This window comes from Piliocolobus tephrosceles, chromosome 1 (genome assembly GCF_002776525.5).
Source record: "Piliocolobus tephrosceles isolate RC106 chromosome 1, ASM277652v3, whole genome shotgun sequence".
Classification (NCBI taxonomy): Eukaryota; Metazoa; Chordata; class Mammalia; order Primates; family Cercopithecidae; genus Piliocolobus; species Piliocolobus tephrosceles.
In genome coordinates this window covers 162,218,783-162,233,349 of record NC_045434.1, presented here as the reverse complement: position 1 = coordinate 162,233,349, position 14,567 = coordinate 162,218,783, and the positions used below count along the sequence as shown (strand labels likewise).

Sequence of the window (14,567 nt, the reverse complement as noted above, 5' to 3'; positions counted from 1 at the left end):
TAGGTCTACTAGGTTCCAGGCACTGTGGGGAAGTGGCTATATGTAACGTGGTTTTTACTATGTGGAATTGTGGGGTTTGAAACAACATAGTTTGATTAGCAATGTAGGAAAAAATCAAACATGTAATATTAATAATAAGCTTTATTAAAACAGAAGGAGATTCTAAGTAGCTGGGTTCTTGCCACATCAAAAGATAAAACTAGGTTTCCTCTGATCACTTTGAGCTGCTTATGAGTGAGCATCATAGCCAGAAACCAAGTCCAAATCAAAAGCATCTACAATAGCTGCATCGGCCTGCACTCTGACAATGTCTCCGCCACTATACTCAGGCTGGGAAGAAACACGTGTCTGGGTAAAAAGGGAGATAAGGGAAACATCTGTTCTCACAATATGGGCTTGTTATCATAGCTCCTTTAAGTACCGCAGTGCTGGCTCCAAGAGCATATTTTCCCCCAAACGGAATCTGCGCAAGGCCTGGTCGATTTTCCGAGGGCTCAGGGACAGGTTGTAAATGAGATTGTAGTTGTGAATGAGGCGTCTGGCTCGTTCCTTCTCCAGAACTCCTGTGATCGGATTGGGTAGGTGGAAGGTTTTTTAAAGAGGACGGAGGGAAAACAGAGAAAACCATATATTAGCTTGAATGACTTCCAGGTAAAGGCTAAATGATAATATTTTGCAACTTTAAGCTTCTTAAAAATCAAGTGGCATCTTAAAAAGTATTTGTACTCGTGGGTATGCATTACAGATTTCAGAAAGAGTCTGAGGGTGACTTCAGGGGAGAGAGAACAAGATGGGATCCAATACGATTTGCAGAAAAGTTCTAAAGCAATTTAAGCTTTTCTTTGTAGCTTTAAAACTTGTAAGGCCAATTTTTGAAACACTGGGGGTGCCTAGCAGAAGTAATTTCTGATTGTCTTGAGTTCATTTTATCTTGTTAAAGTCTCCAAACACGCTCCTAAGCATGCAGGGATTAAACAACTTAATTTTAAAATGTATTTCTCTAAATGTATTTATAGATGTTCCTTGGTATCCGCAGGGATTGGGTCCATGATATTCCCCTCCCCCATAGTGATACCTACACCCATAGATGCTCAAGCCCCGATATAAAATGGAGTAGTATTTGCATCTAACCTATCCACATTCTCCCATGTACTTTAAACCATCTCTAGATTACCTGTAACACATAATACAATGCGAATACAGCGTAAATAGTTGTTGTATTATGTTTTAAAATTCTTATTGTTTTTTGTCGTCACGTCATTATATTTTATTTCTATTTTCTAAAATATTTTTGATATGTAGTTGGTCGAACCTGTAACTGCGGAATACAAAGATGCAGAGGATTGACTGTCCTGTGACTCCCTCCAGCTTGCTGTGCAATCACAGGTAAAGCATCTAACTTCTCATAGCTCAGAGTTTGAATCTGCACAATAGAGGTGGTAATGTGTATGACTGCAGGATGTGCTCTGGTGCGCACACATTATATATGCTAATACCAATGTCAGTAAGCTTTCCATGTTAAGATTGGGTAGATTTTGATGGCTGTTGGAAGGAGTTGCAGTGTAGATCACGGCATCACTGAAGATCAATAACTCACTCATAAGTCCCTAATTGCAAGTTTCTATGTGTCAGATACTGTGCTTGGGAATACAGAGGATTTAGAGAATTATTCTCCTACCTCTGGAAGATCTCCGACCCATGGGGGAGAGAAGTTATGCAGAAAATTAACTGGGATACAACAATAGTAATTATAATAAGCAATATGTAAATATAAAATGTATTATGTCCCAGGAACTGCTCCAAGCATTTCACCAATATTAACTAATTGAATCCTTACAATAACCCATTTCACAGAGGGAGAAACTAAAGCCTAGAGCCTGCAAGTCTCTTGACTGCCTAAGGTTAACCACTACAGTACATTATGGAATGAGGGGAAAGAGATTGCTTCAAGTAGGGGTCATTTTTTTTTTTTTTTTTTTTTGAGTCAGGGTCTTACTCTGTTGCCCAGGCTGGAGTACAGAGGCACGATCATGGTTCACTGTAGCCTTGATCTCCTGTGCTCAAGTGATCCTCCCACCTAAGCCTCATGAGTAGCTGGGGTTGCAGGTATGTGCCACCACTCTCAGCTAATTTTTTAAATTTTGTGTAGCGATGAAGTTTCACTATGTTGCCCAGACTGGTCTCGAACTCCTGAGCTCAAGCAATCCTCCCCCTTAGGCCTCTTGAAGTGCTGGGATTATAGGCATGTGCCACTGTGCCTGGCCTCTTTTACTGTCCTTTACGTGTGCAAACTGTAAGAGTGATGGTGAAATTCTTTCTCAAAGAATCCAGAGGCAGTGTCTTGTCATTTTGCAGAAAGCCACTACTAGTCCATTAGAGTTGGGTAGTGGTAGATACTTATCATCTCGGTTTAAGATACAAAATATGACTCATTTTAAAATGTGCAAGTACTATTGAGCATGGTGCCACCCTCTCAACTACTCTCTAGTGGTTATTCTTAACAGTAGGCCACAACAGTTGGGGTCCTAATTTATTCTGTTCTATTCCAGTATGTTCATTTTCTATTCTGTTCTGGTTTGTTCATTGCCTATTTATTGTTTATCTCTCTCATTAGAACAGTGGTCCTTTCATTTATGTAAACCTCATTCTTTGAGTTGGTCAATTGCATCTTTGAAGTTCTCTGGATAGGATGGCTGCTCTCAGTCCTGCCTAGGTTTGCTTCCTTTGGCCATTTCCCCTCACCCTGCCTCTGGAAATATAAGACATGGATTTGGAATAAGTTTATGACTGTAAGAAAAAAGAAATTAGCGAGGTGTGGTGGCATGCACCAACTAAGGTGTGAGGATCATTTGAGCCTGGGAGGTTGAGGCTGCAGTGAGTCATGATCATGCCACTGCATTCTAGCCCAGGCAACAGAGTGAGGCCTCTGTCTCAAATAAATAAATAAACAAACAAACAAATAAATAAATAAATATCAAAAGAAGAAAGAGGGAAAGAAGAAAGAGAAAATAGGGGTAATTAAATTGTGCAAAAATCAATAAAATATTAAGTTCACACAGTATCCAGTACTAGTAAGCACTCAATAATGTGAAATTTTACTATAGGATAATTATAATAATTATATCATCAACATTATTTAAAAAATATATAAATACTATATATGTAATTGCTTATTATTAAAATATATGGCATTTAGTTTAGTTTATATTTTAATTAAAAATTAAAAGTTAAAATGTTAAAAAATACATCTAGGAATCACAGTAGTATTTTCTATCTTCTAAGCTTTACCACTGATAGAAGATTCCTAGAGTCAAACAAAAAGTCCACTGAATGAAATTTGTATCTGTCTAATTTACTCTGTCATTAGGGGATGTCCAGAACAGCTGCATAAAATAGCCCTTTTAATCCATCTTAGTGTTGGAAAGCCTGTCTTTTCTAACCAGAACCAAAATAAAAGAAATAATAAGAATCCTTTTTTTTTTTTTTTGAGATGGAGTTGCGCTCTTGTTGCCCAAGCTGGAGTGCAGTGGCATGATCCTGGCTCACTGCAACCTCCACCTCCTGGGTTCAAGTGATTTTCCTGCCTCAGCCTCCTGAGTAGCTGGGACTACAGGTGCCCACCACCACGCCTGGCTCATTGTATTTTTAGTAGAGACAGGGGTTTCACCATGTTGGCCAGGCTGGTCTCGAACTCCTGACCTCAGGTGATCCACCTACCTTGGCCTCCCAAAGTGCTGGGATTACAGGTGTGAGCCACTGCACCCGACCATAAGAACCTTTTTAACATCAACTTCATTGCACAGTACACAAAGAACTTTCAGTATTTTATCTCATTTGATCCTTTCTCAAATCTGGGATGTATGTTTTATTATTATCAGTTTTACTTTATAGATGAGGAAACAGGCGAAGAGAATGTAAGAGACTGGCTTTTATGGATCAACAACTGGTGAAGTCTGGCTTTGAATCTAAATCTTCTGATACAAAAACAAGCAAAATCGTGTGCTCTTTCTAGTAGGTCATGGGACTTGGTGCAGTGGGGATTCACGGAGAGCTGGGCTTGGATTATGGCTCACCATCCTACTGGCTATTATTTTATCACTTTGAGTTTGGCTTTCTCCTCTGTAAATAAGGATACTAATCCCTTCAGCATGTTGTTGATATGAGGATTTAGTGATGTAGTGTATGTACAGTCCAGGCTCATGCAGAGAAATTTCTTTAAGGCTCTCATTGCATTCTCCCTCCTTGAACTCTAAAACATTTTCTATTTAGCCTTTAGTTCGCTGGGAAAATTCCAAATGCAACATTCACCCAGACATTTATCTTAACCACTCTTTTTTTCTTTAGAAAACACGACCAGTTATTCATAGTCATTCCTTATCCCTTCTCCTGAAGGCTATTTTGTTGACAACCCCCATTAGAGAATAAGCACAGTAGGTTCCCAGAAGCACTGATGTGATGATGGATGGCCTGTCCTCATCCTGGATGAAGAACATGCTGGCCTACATATTTCTTTGCACATAATAAAGAATAGTGATTCATCCATGGGCAAAGCAGGTATCATCTGCTCAGCATCTAGAATGGGGCTATGGTGGTCTGCTAAGTACTGTGGGTTAATAAACCAACAAAGTGACCTCAGTTAATCCTCTTTCCTCATCAAAGACGGTTGTAGATTTTCCCAGATCTGGCTGACACATTCCTTGGCTGTTGAGGAACTAATGAATTTCATGGAAACAGAGAAAACAGGCATAAATAGTGAAGAGGCCATGAGAAAGGCATTTCAAATCTGTTGGAATCTGCCTCCAAAGTCAACAAACTCCGTTTTTCCTTAGAACGGTTCAGAAGCATGAGAAAGCTCCCAGTCTTTGGAGAGTGTCTTAGCAACTAAGTTTATGATCCATTATCCACTATCACAAGTAAGCATTTGTTTCTTTCGAAATGTCATTTTTTAAAAATGTTTTGTTATTGCTTGTAACCTCGTCACCACTCTCATAGCCCTGGTATGAATACCCAGACTCAGGGTTATTTCAGTAAACTTTTCATCTCCTTCTCTCCAGTACCTTCCCTAAATCATCCATCTCAGCTTGCATTATGCCCTCATCTGCATGTATGTTTGCATACTGGGTAGAGAATGAAGCCTCATCCTATCCCTCAGGGTTCATAATAGGTTCTCAACTTTACTGTATGTCCAACGTGCAGCTCTAGTCCTGTCTTGCTACTTGCTTCTCTATCATACTCATCTGCACTTTCTAACTTTTGCAGGAGGTGACTTCAAACTCGGGATGACCTGTCCAACTATCCAAATTCTACCTGAAGTCTCAGCTCAAGTTCTCTCTCTCCCTTGGGTCTCTCTCTCTCCCCTCTCTGGGTCCCCAGCCTCGCATTGGATGGTGAGCCTCATTTCATACCTTCACTTTTCTTTTGACTCTTGAACTCTTATTTGTGCCTTCGTTTGTCTCAAACTCTTGGGCTCAAGTAATCTTCCCATCTCAGCTTCCCAAAGTGCTGGGATTACAGGCATGAGCCACCATGCCTAGCCATGTGCCTTTATTTGTAATAGTTAATGTTGTGTTTTAATTTTGTTTGTTTACTGGCATTGAACTATTGCCGGTCTCTGTGTCTTACCTAAAGGTAAGCTCCTTGAGGCCAGAGATCATGTCTCATCCATTCTGGTTTTCCTCTTGGTTCAGCCTCTAACACAGTGCTGGGCTCATAACAGATTTTTAATAAATAACTTTATAATTCAACCAGATGAACCTTTCAATTAAAAATTTCAGGATTTTTTTTCTCTTTGGTATAATTATTAAGAGTCCTTGGATTTTATATGGCAATTATACTTCCTGTGGTCTAGAATTAAGTTGCTTTGGAAATTCAAAGTAAAACAAAAACACACAAAGAGAATGAAAAGACAGACATTGCTATTGTCATATGATTACTTCTAGATAGTACTAATGTGTACACCAACTCTTCATGAAAAACAGTATGTAAGTAAATAAGACAGTTTGGGACAATGTGCTTTTCTATCTGCTCCCTCTTTTCCCAGCACTCAGACCTGGTTCTAGACTTCATTCTCTCTTTCCTTTCCACTTTCCCTTATAGTTCACTTTCTCCTTCATTCTGCACATAGTCATCAAGGATCCTTCTGAAGTACAACTTCATTACACCACTCCTCTGCTTAGAAACTCTCCGTGCTCTCATTATATTTGAATTGACTCCAAATTCCTTGATCTGGCATTTAAAATCTTTCAATATCTGGCCCCATTCTTTATTTCCATCTTTATCATTTAATATTCTTTTTAATAGCCCCTATATTGAGTACCCTGCACTGAGCCTCACACACAGCATTTGCACCTTTGCCAGAAAAGTCTACTTCATTCCTTTGTGACCAAACTGCATTTTAAGTTTAATGATCAATTTAACATTAACAAAGTCTTCCATGATGACCCCACCAGGAAAAAATTCACTTTTCTCTGAATGCCCCCAGAGCATCCTCTAACAGCATTTGTCACCATCTATCTTGGATTTGGTTATTTACGCACATTGGCTCATGTATTTGTTTTCTCAAAACAAAACTGTGTAAGGTGCCAGGGATAAAAAAGGAATATAGTCTACTGGTGAGATGGTAATAAGTCCCCAAATAAAAATATACAATATGTTGCATATGATGATGGATGTTAAAGAATCCTAAGAAGCCATAGGAAAGTTGACCTAGATCTGTCTGGGAGTCTCAGGGGAATTGTGTTTGAATTCAAACATAAAAGATGTTTAGGGGGACAAGATGGGGAGTTGGTGGGGGTGGGGTAGGTAGAGAGGAAACAAAGAGCTGAGATGAAAGACTGGGAGTTATAAATGGCACAGGCATGTGTGAGACAAGGCCTGCTTGAGGCAAGGCAAGTTATTGATTATGACTGGGCAGGACATGCTGAGAGAATATCAATAGTAGGAGAAAACATTGGCCAGGTGGATAGGGACCAGACTTTGCCTTCCTAAGGAGTTGGGAGTTCATCCTCTTATCAGTGGGGTGTCTCTGTAGTGTTTTAATCAGGAGAATTATAAAATTGGATGGTGGGTTTACTTTTTGGAAGTAGGGTAGGAAGCATTGGGAACACAAAGAAATTATAAGCAACCTGGTATGGGATTCCCCTCTGATTCGTCTTCATATTTCCAGATTGTGCTCAGCACAGTACAGGGCACATGATTTATACATTAATTGTATCATTTGTTCAAGACGCAAAAGAAAATGAGGTGCCTACTTTTAAACTAGAGCACTAATAGAAAGCTATACCAGCTTTACAATTCATACTTCACCTGTGTTACTCAGATCACACAGGTAGAGGGCATTTTCCAGCTTCCTGAACCTGTCTATCCACGTCTCACATTCTTCAGCCTCATTCTTCACAGCTGGATTCACGAAGGGCTGGGAGACTGGCCTGATCTTTAAAGGTTTCAGAGGATCTTTGTAGGCTGAAGTTTCAGCAGGAGAGCTTTCTGGCTGCAGCTCCTCTTCTGGAGTTTCCTACCAAAACAACAAAAGCATTGGCAACACATTCACCACCCAGAGCTTCTCCAGTCTCTTGGCCAAAGATGAGGCCACACAACTAGCAAGATTTATTGCAAGGTTTGACTTTGGAAAGCTAAGAGGACGAGCTTCAAATCTTCAGTGCCACAAGATCGTATCTGCCAAATCTTGGATACAAACATGTTAAGTGTGTGTGTCTAAAGAGAAGGGTGACATCATGATGTTTATTCAGCTTTCATTTTTGACTTGCATGAAGCAAAGAACATTGTAACTGACTGAGGCTTTTCATGATGTTCTACTCTGTTTTGTACTAGTGGGGTCTGCAGAGGGTAGACTTCAGACAATGCTCATACTTCTTGATAGAAATACCTCTGGGTCATGAGAGTGAGGTTTTTGACAAAAGATGATTGAAACAATAGTGATATTATCTTAGGCTTATGGGTCCATTTTAAAGGATGCTAAAGCACTCTTAGTGTGCCAGTCCTGTTCATTTAGCAAAGGAGGCTGGGGCCCAAAAAGTACAAGGGGTTTATTAAGATTCACACATATCTTATAGTAGACCTAAGACTAGAAGCAGGGCATAAAGGCTAGCTCATCTTAGTGTCCTAACATCATTGCCAATATCAAATAGAGGTGTTTTAGGATTAAATAGACACATCAGTCCCAGCAGTGCCATATAAGGCATTCTGACCTTTACCATGTGCAGTGAGTGGGCATCTATTATTTGATCTGCCCAGCTCACCTTTTGCAGAAATCGCCCTTCCTGCTGATCCACACGGCTGTAGAAAGAACTGCCATGTTCTATCTGCATAGTTTAGGACTGGACATCTATTGCAAAATGAGCCAAAAACCCATTGTCTAGGAATTTTGGTACTATTTGTGAGAGAAAAATGGAGGTGATTCTGTGTGAGATATTGGAACTCTAGCAGGTTTTCCCTTTTGTGTACTGCAAATGAGAGAAAGCTTGTCTGCTGAGAAAGAAAGACAGAGAATATGAAACTGACAACAGAGAGAAGAAAAAAGATATAGGAAATCTTGATGGTGTTAGAGTCTCTGGTTTTAGTTCATTGCTGTATTTCTGTCCTTTGGGAGCATAATACGCTTCTCTATTCTTCCAATAAATTAAGTTAGTAGAGCTGGTTTTGTTCATTGCAACGTAAATATTCCTAACTAATTCACCATAAAATTATGCCTCTAACTTTTGTATACCATCTGTGTTCCCCCAACTTTCAAATGTCTGAATTTTTCCAATTTTGTACCTTTGTCTCAAACTTCTCATATATAAGCTGTGAGAATCCCAAAGACCTAAAGAATTGTAAGTGCAATAAGAAGCCAAATTCTGAATTGGTTAACAAACATGGATTAAGCTGCTGCTGGGGAATGTAAAGAATTCTTTTGTTTGAGATCATGGAATACTATATGAAATTGTACCCACATGGATGACAAACAACCAGTACAGTTTAAGGAATTCCTATAAAAAGAATTCTACTTTGATAAAATCAATTTTGGGAAAAGCAAAAAGTTTTTATACAGCAAATTAGAATAGTGATTCTTTTTTTTTTTTTTTTTGAGATGGAGTCTCGTTCTGTCGCCCAGGCTGGAGTGCAGTGGTGTGATCTTGGCTCACTGCAAGCTCCGCCTCCTGGATTCACGCCATTCTCTTGCCTCAGCCTCCTGAGTAGCTGGGACTACAGGTGCCCGCCACCACGCCCGGCTAATTTTTTTGAAGTTTTTAGTAGAGACAGGGTTTCACTGTGTTAGCCAGGATGGTCTCAATCACGTGATTCTTATACTTTGTTTAGAGCATTGGACTACTTTAGAAATCAGATGAAAGCTTTAGAAAATCTGACCAGACTAATACACATTTGCATACATTTTGATGGATAATTTCAGAGAGATCACAGGTGCCCTTGGATCTGAGAAATTAATTTTAAGTAGTTTTATATTTCTTTAGATAGTTCAACACTCTGTCTTTGACCACTGAAGACAAGGGAAAAGGGGAGATTTGTAGGGATCTGAATCAGACTTAAGCAAGTAACTAACAATGTAACTAACATATCCTTCACTGTTTTGGTCCTGCTGTATCTAGATGAAATTCACATTCCTTGGCCTGGCACACAAAACCATTTATATTCTAGTTCTTGCTTATGTCCCCAGCTTATCTTCTTTTAGTCCTATATACGTATCTTCTTCTTTGGCCACAAAAAACCTGAAAAATTGAAGCTGTTTTATACCTTTTTGCCATTATAATGCTGTTACCTCTGTTCTAAAAGCCCTTCTTGCCATATATGCCTTGATTGTTTGGGTTCTTACTCATTCTTCAAGACTTGGCTAATTGTTTACTTCCTGTGGGAAGCTTTCTCCAACAGCCCCAGGCTGGGCAAGGTGTGAATCTTTGTAGCTCCCCAACCCATCACAGCACTCCTACTGGATGTTGTCTACGTCTGCTTCAAGTATTACCTCTACCAGAGATCCAGAGTCTGGGCCTGTGAGATAGTTTTTAATGTATCCTTAAGGTCTGGCTAGTGACTGGCACACAGTAGGTTGTCAAGACATGTTTAATGAATGAATAAGTGAATGAATGAATGATTTCCTCAGGGACAATAAGAAACTTGCTTTACTGCTTTACCAGACCCCTGCTTCAACTTCCCTTTCTAAAAAGTGGGACAATCAATTCTGTTTGTACAGGAATGTGAGAAGAATCAATTATCACAGAGATGCAATAAATTCCTTAAACAAGAGGCAAAATAAAAGAGCAAAGTATATTTTTTATAATCTTATTCACAACAGACTTAACACTCAAGGAGAAAAGCATTTGCTGTTGTTTCTTGCATGGCAAGAGGCTTGCCAAAATGGGTACTATTTTCTAAAATATTTCAACGTGTGAAGTGCATGAGGAGGCCTCCCGTCATTTTAAGATGAATTATGTTCTAATCCGGGCATTTAAAAAACAACAACAGAAAAACTCAGGCTGTTTTTCAATTCTGTCGACAACTTCTTCTGGCTAAATGCTGGGAATATTAAAATGGGTTTTAACTGCTTGCCAGAGTTTTTTTTTCTTTCTTCTTTTTAATCAGAGAGGCTATTACATTTTAAAATGTGATGTCTGGGGAAAAGGTCACCCTCAGTTTCTGGAAGTTGGAATTAAGATGTTAAAATAGATCTCATAACCACTCTTTATTTTCATGGCAGTTTGTGAATCGGTCACAAGCTTTGGAAGGACACCCAGACGTGTGCTGTGCTACACGTCTAATTTCTTGGGGCAGGTGGCAAGCCCATCACCAAGTGATGGCAATAGGTCTCTGCAAACCAGCAAGGACAGAAACTAACCCACACTCGAGTTCTTTTGCCTCCTTCTTTGCCCAAGGAGAATCTTGAAGTCAAAGATAGTCTGACATCAAGGGTTTGGGAGAAAATCAAAACCCACAGGAGAGAGCCCCATCCAGCATCAGAGAAAAGGCCAAGTATCCATGAAAACCTTCCCCCAAACTCTACATGCCCCAGGTGCATACCATATGTTCAGTTTTGCTTTGAGACATCTCAGGGACTTCAGGCTCCATTGGAGGGGCTGGGGCTTTCTTTTCATTCTTCCCTGAACAAGAATGAAAAAAAAAAAAAATGGAAGGGTTTAGCTTCATCTCTTCATTTAATACATACACATATACCAGTCAACAACAACAAAAAAATGGAGGCTTTGCTCTGTGGTTGGCACTGGGTTAAGTAATGGGAACACTCTGATGAGTGAGAAAAACCTGGTTCCCACCTTGGTGGACCTCAGATTTGGAAGTAGATGTTAAAGAATGACTCTAAATTATTATTTAGTCACAAGTTACTATAAATAAAACTAAAGAAAAATAAGAGAAAGTAGGAAAGTGTTTAAACTTATTTGGGGTGGGGTAACAGTGGTGGGGGTTTTGGAGGAAGTGACACAAATTCGCAACCTGAAGGATTGGTTTTAGTTGTGTTTGTAGCACTTATCACTACTGAAGAGGAGTTATCCAGGCAATGATGATGGTGGTGATGCACACAGAGCAGAGAGTTCTAGAAAAGCAGAGACAACAGCCTGTAGCAAGGCCCTAAGAAAGGCTTTTATAACTTAGGGAGTTGAAGGGATGTCTTCCTGTGGTCCTGCCTCTTAAGAACCTCTGTCCCTCCTTTTAAACACATGTGCATCCAAAGGACCGCCCACAACCTTTCTCATCTTCCTTCCTTGCTCCTTTCAATGGTCAGTGGTACTGGATGGGAAGAGGTTGAACAGCCTCATCCCTAATCCAGTGGATTCTGTTTTCCAGGCACTACTTGCTGCAGGCTGCTGCCTTCATGAATAGAAGAGATTTCCATGGGATGCAGGCAAAACACAAACAAACATTAAGACCTGTGGAAATCCTCTAAGCCTTACTGTAGGTATCCTTCATTGATCACTCAGTACCTTCCATCTGACTTGGTGACTTATTTATTTTGCAAGTCTGTGTGATGACCATACAGCACAGGTTTCTGGGAGCCTCAGCTTTATTATTCAGTGCATAATTCAGATATGCCATTAACAAACGTATATTATTTCTAAATTGAGTCTCACTATTTTTAATAAGAATGATATAATCAATAAATTTTAAACAAAGGAGACAGTGTACCATAGTGGTGGGGAGTATAAGCTCTGGAGCTAGATGCCTTGGCATTGATTCCTGGCTTTGTTCCTTGTTAGCTGCATGACCTTGAGCAAGTTGGTTGTCCTCTCTGTGCCTCAGTTTCCTCTTCTGTACAAAGGGGATAATGACACCTATAGGCTATTGTAAGGATTAAATGGACCAGAAAGTGTAAAGCAAGTATCTGAAATACAGCAAGTGTTCAGTAAATGTTAACTAATAGTGTTATCTAGGTAAGGACGTTTTTATAAATAAATTCACATACCAATTTAAAAGTCTTTTATTATACGGACTTTTAGTATCACACTTATGAATCATTACGGAAGTTCTCCCTCAGTTTCTTGATGAAGAAGACATGTGATTTCATAATCTTCTTTGAAGCCCCAGCACCCCTCATTAGAATTAAATACTCAATGAATGCATGTTGACTAAATGAATGATCATGTGTCCTAATACATAGTTTGAAAAATAAAGTCACTAGATATTTAGTGCCATTTCTCCAATTTCTTTTCTAGTCCTGGGAGAGGAGTGATTTTTCTCTGTATTTCTTTATTCTCTCATATCTACCCCAGATGCTATATAGAGCAAACCTTAATAGTGGCTAAATGAAGACTATGATGGCATCCAGTTAGGGCGGCCCCTTCAAGGCAGATCTTATTTGATCTGTTGAACGTTTAAGTTGTCATGAGAACCCATCATCACCTAGTAGCATTGGCTACTGCTTATTTCAACCAATATGTGAAAGAAAAGCTTTCTGTTTATTATAAAAGTTTCAAAATACTCTGAATCATACAGCTCTCTTATTAAAGGGATTCTTGAAGCAGTATGTGAGGAAAGGGGAGGAGATGAACAGACAGACCTAACATCTAACCCTGATTCTTCTCTTTGCCAGCTTCAAGCTTCTGGGTCCTAATTCTTTCATTTGTGAAATTACAGAAATGTGCAATAATACTGTGGAGATTAAAAAAAATCCTATGTAAAATACCTAATGATTTGTTTTTCTAAGACCACCAGAGCGAGCACAAAAGAACCAGCGAGTAGGCAAGTGTAGGAGCAAAACTGCAAGTTTATTTTGGTCACCTAAGGTGTGGGGAAGACGTCTGTCGTCCTCCGGCAAAGAAGGCCGGCAGAGTCCCCCGGTGGGGCTCTGGGAGGGAGTTCCCGCAGTCCGGACATCCCGACAGGAGTGGGACTGAGAAGTCCGCCTGGGACCCTGGCCCAGAGCGGCTTTTCTAGGAGTGGGAGGGCAATAGGCGGGGCAGGGGCATGTCGGGGGGCGTTCCGCAGGTGCGACCAGGTAAATCTTGGTCTCTTCGGATTGACGTCACCTGGCGCATGCCCAGTTGATCTGCACCTTCCTGGGCGCCGGCTGCATTTTCGCCGCGCGGGAAAAGTTAATGATGAAGAACCCGGAAGTGTGCCATCCTGCCTCCGTTCCTCCAAACACCTAATACAGGGAAGATGCTCAATTCAAGGTATTATTATCTGTTGTTGTGTTATTATTATGTACCCTTAAGCAAATCGAGTTTCCCCAGAGAAGAGAAGCTAACATTAATTATAATGTGCCAGACATTATCCTTTTAAAAATAAGATCTAGAACCTAAATTTTGTCCTAGCCCTATTCCTTTCTGCTGTCTGCACTTCTAAAACTTCCATTAGGAAAAAGTACATACTAGTCTACTTGGTCTCCTTTAAGCTTCCCTTTCTCCTTCCTAATAGCTAATAGCATATAAAAAGGTAATGGCTTGCACATGTAAAAATTGTTTGAAAAACCTGAAGCAGAGCTATTTTTTTTTCTTTCTAACACAGCAAGAAGGATAAATAATAACCATCTGTCTAGTCTGCCAGTTGAAGATTTGTACCAGAGGAAATAAGCCAAGCTGGCTTCTAGAGATTTCCAGGTGTTGGAAGGCCAGGTTTTACAGGGTTTCCAGTGAGTTCTGATAGTTACATAGCCAGCGCTCCTGTCTGCCCTCACTAATGACTTGAAGTCAGTAGCCTTTAGCACTGGCTGCATGTTAGACCCACCTGGGCGGCTTTAAAAATTACCAGTGCTCAGGCATAACACCAGACCAATTAAGTCAGAATCTCAGGATGGGAGAACTCAGCTCAGTACTTTTTAAAAAATTCCCTAGGTGATTCTAAAGTAAAACCAGGACAGAGAACAAACAACTGACTTTAATAAAAGCTTCTGGCTTCAGTGGGCCTACTGAATGAAGCTTTTGTGAGAAGAAAACTCATATATATCAAATACCTATAAATGACAGACATTTCCACATAATCTAAAGAATTAACCCTGTGAGGTAGAAATTATCCCCATTTGACAGATGAGGAAACTGAGGCAATGAACATTTTAGTTCCCTCCTTAAGACAACAGAGGCAGGGTTACATCTGTGGCTTGAACTAAT

General features: G+C 40.0%; 1 protein-coding gene across 1 annotated transcript in view; it reads right to left on the bottom strand.

Annotated features, from left to right (window-relative positions):
* Positions 1-402: 402 nt before the first annotated feature.
* The window catches only part of C1H1orf87 (chromosome 1 C1orf87 homolog), a 78,219-nt gene continuing 64,054 nt past the window's right edge, over positions 403-14,567 (bottom strand). The window contains exons 9-11 of the mRNA XM_023186692.1: positions 11,029-11,108; positions 7,306-7,513; positions 403-563 (exon numbers count right to left, since the gene is read on the bottom strand). Coding sequence (XP_023042460.1) covers positions 403-563; positions 7,306-7,513; positions 11,029-11,108 — 449 coding nt within the window. The remainder of the gene's footprint in view (positions 564-7,305; positions 7,514-11,028; positions 11,109-14,567) is intronic.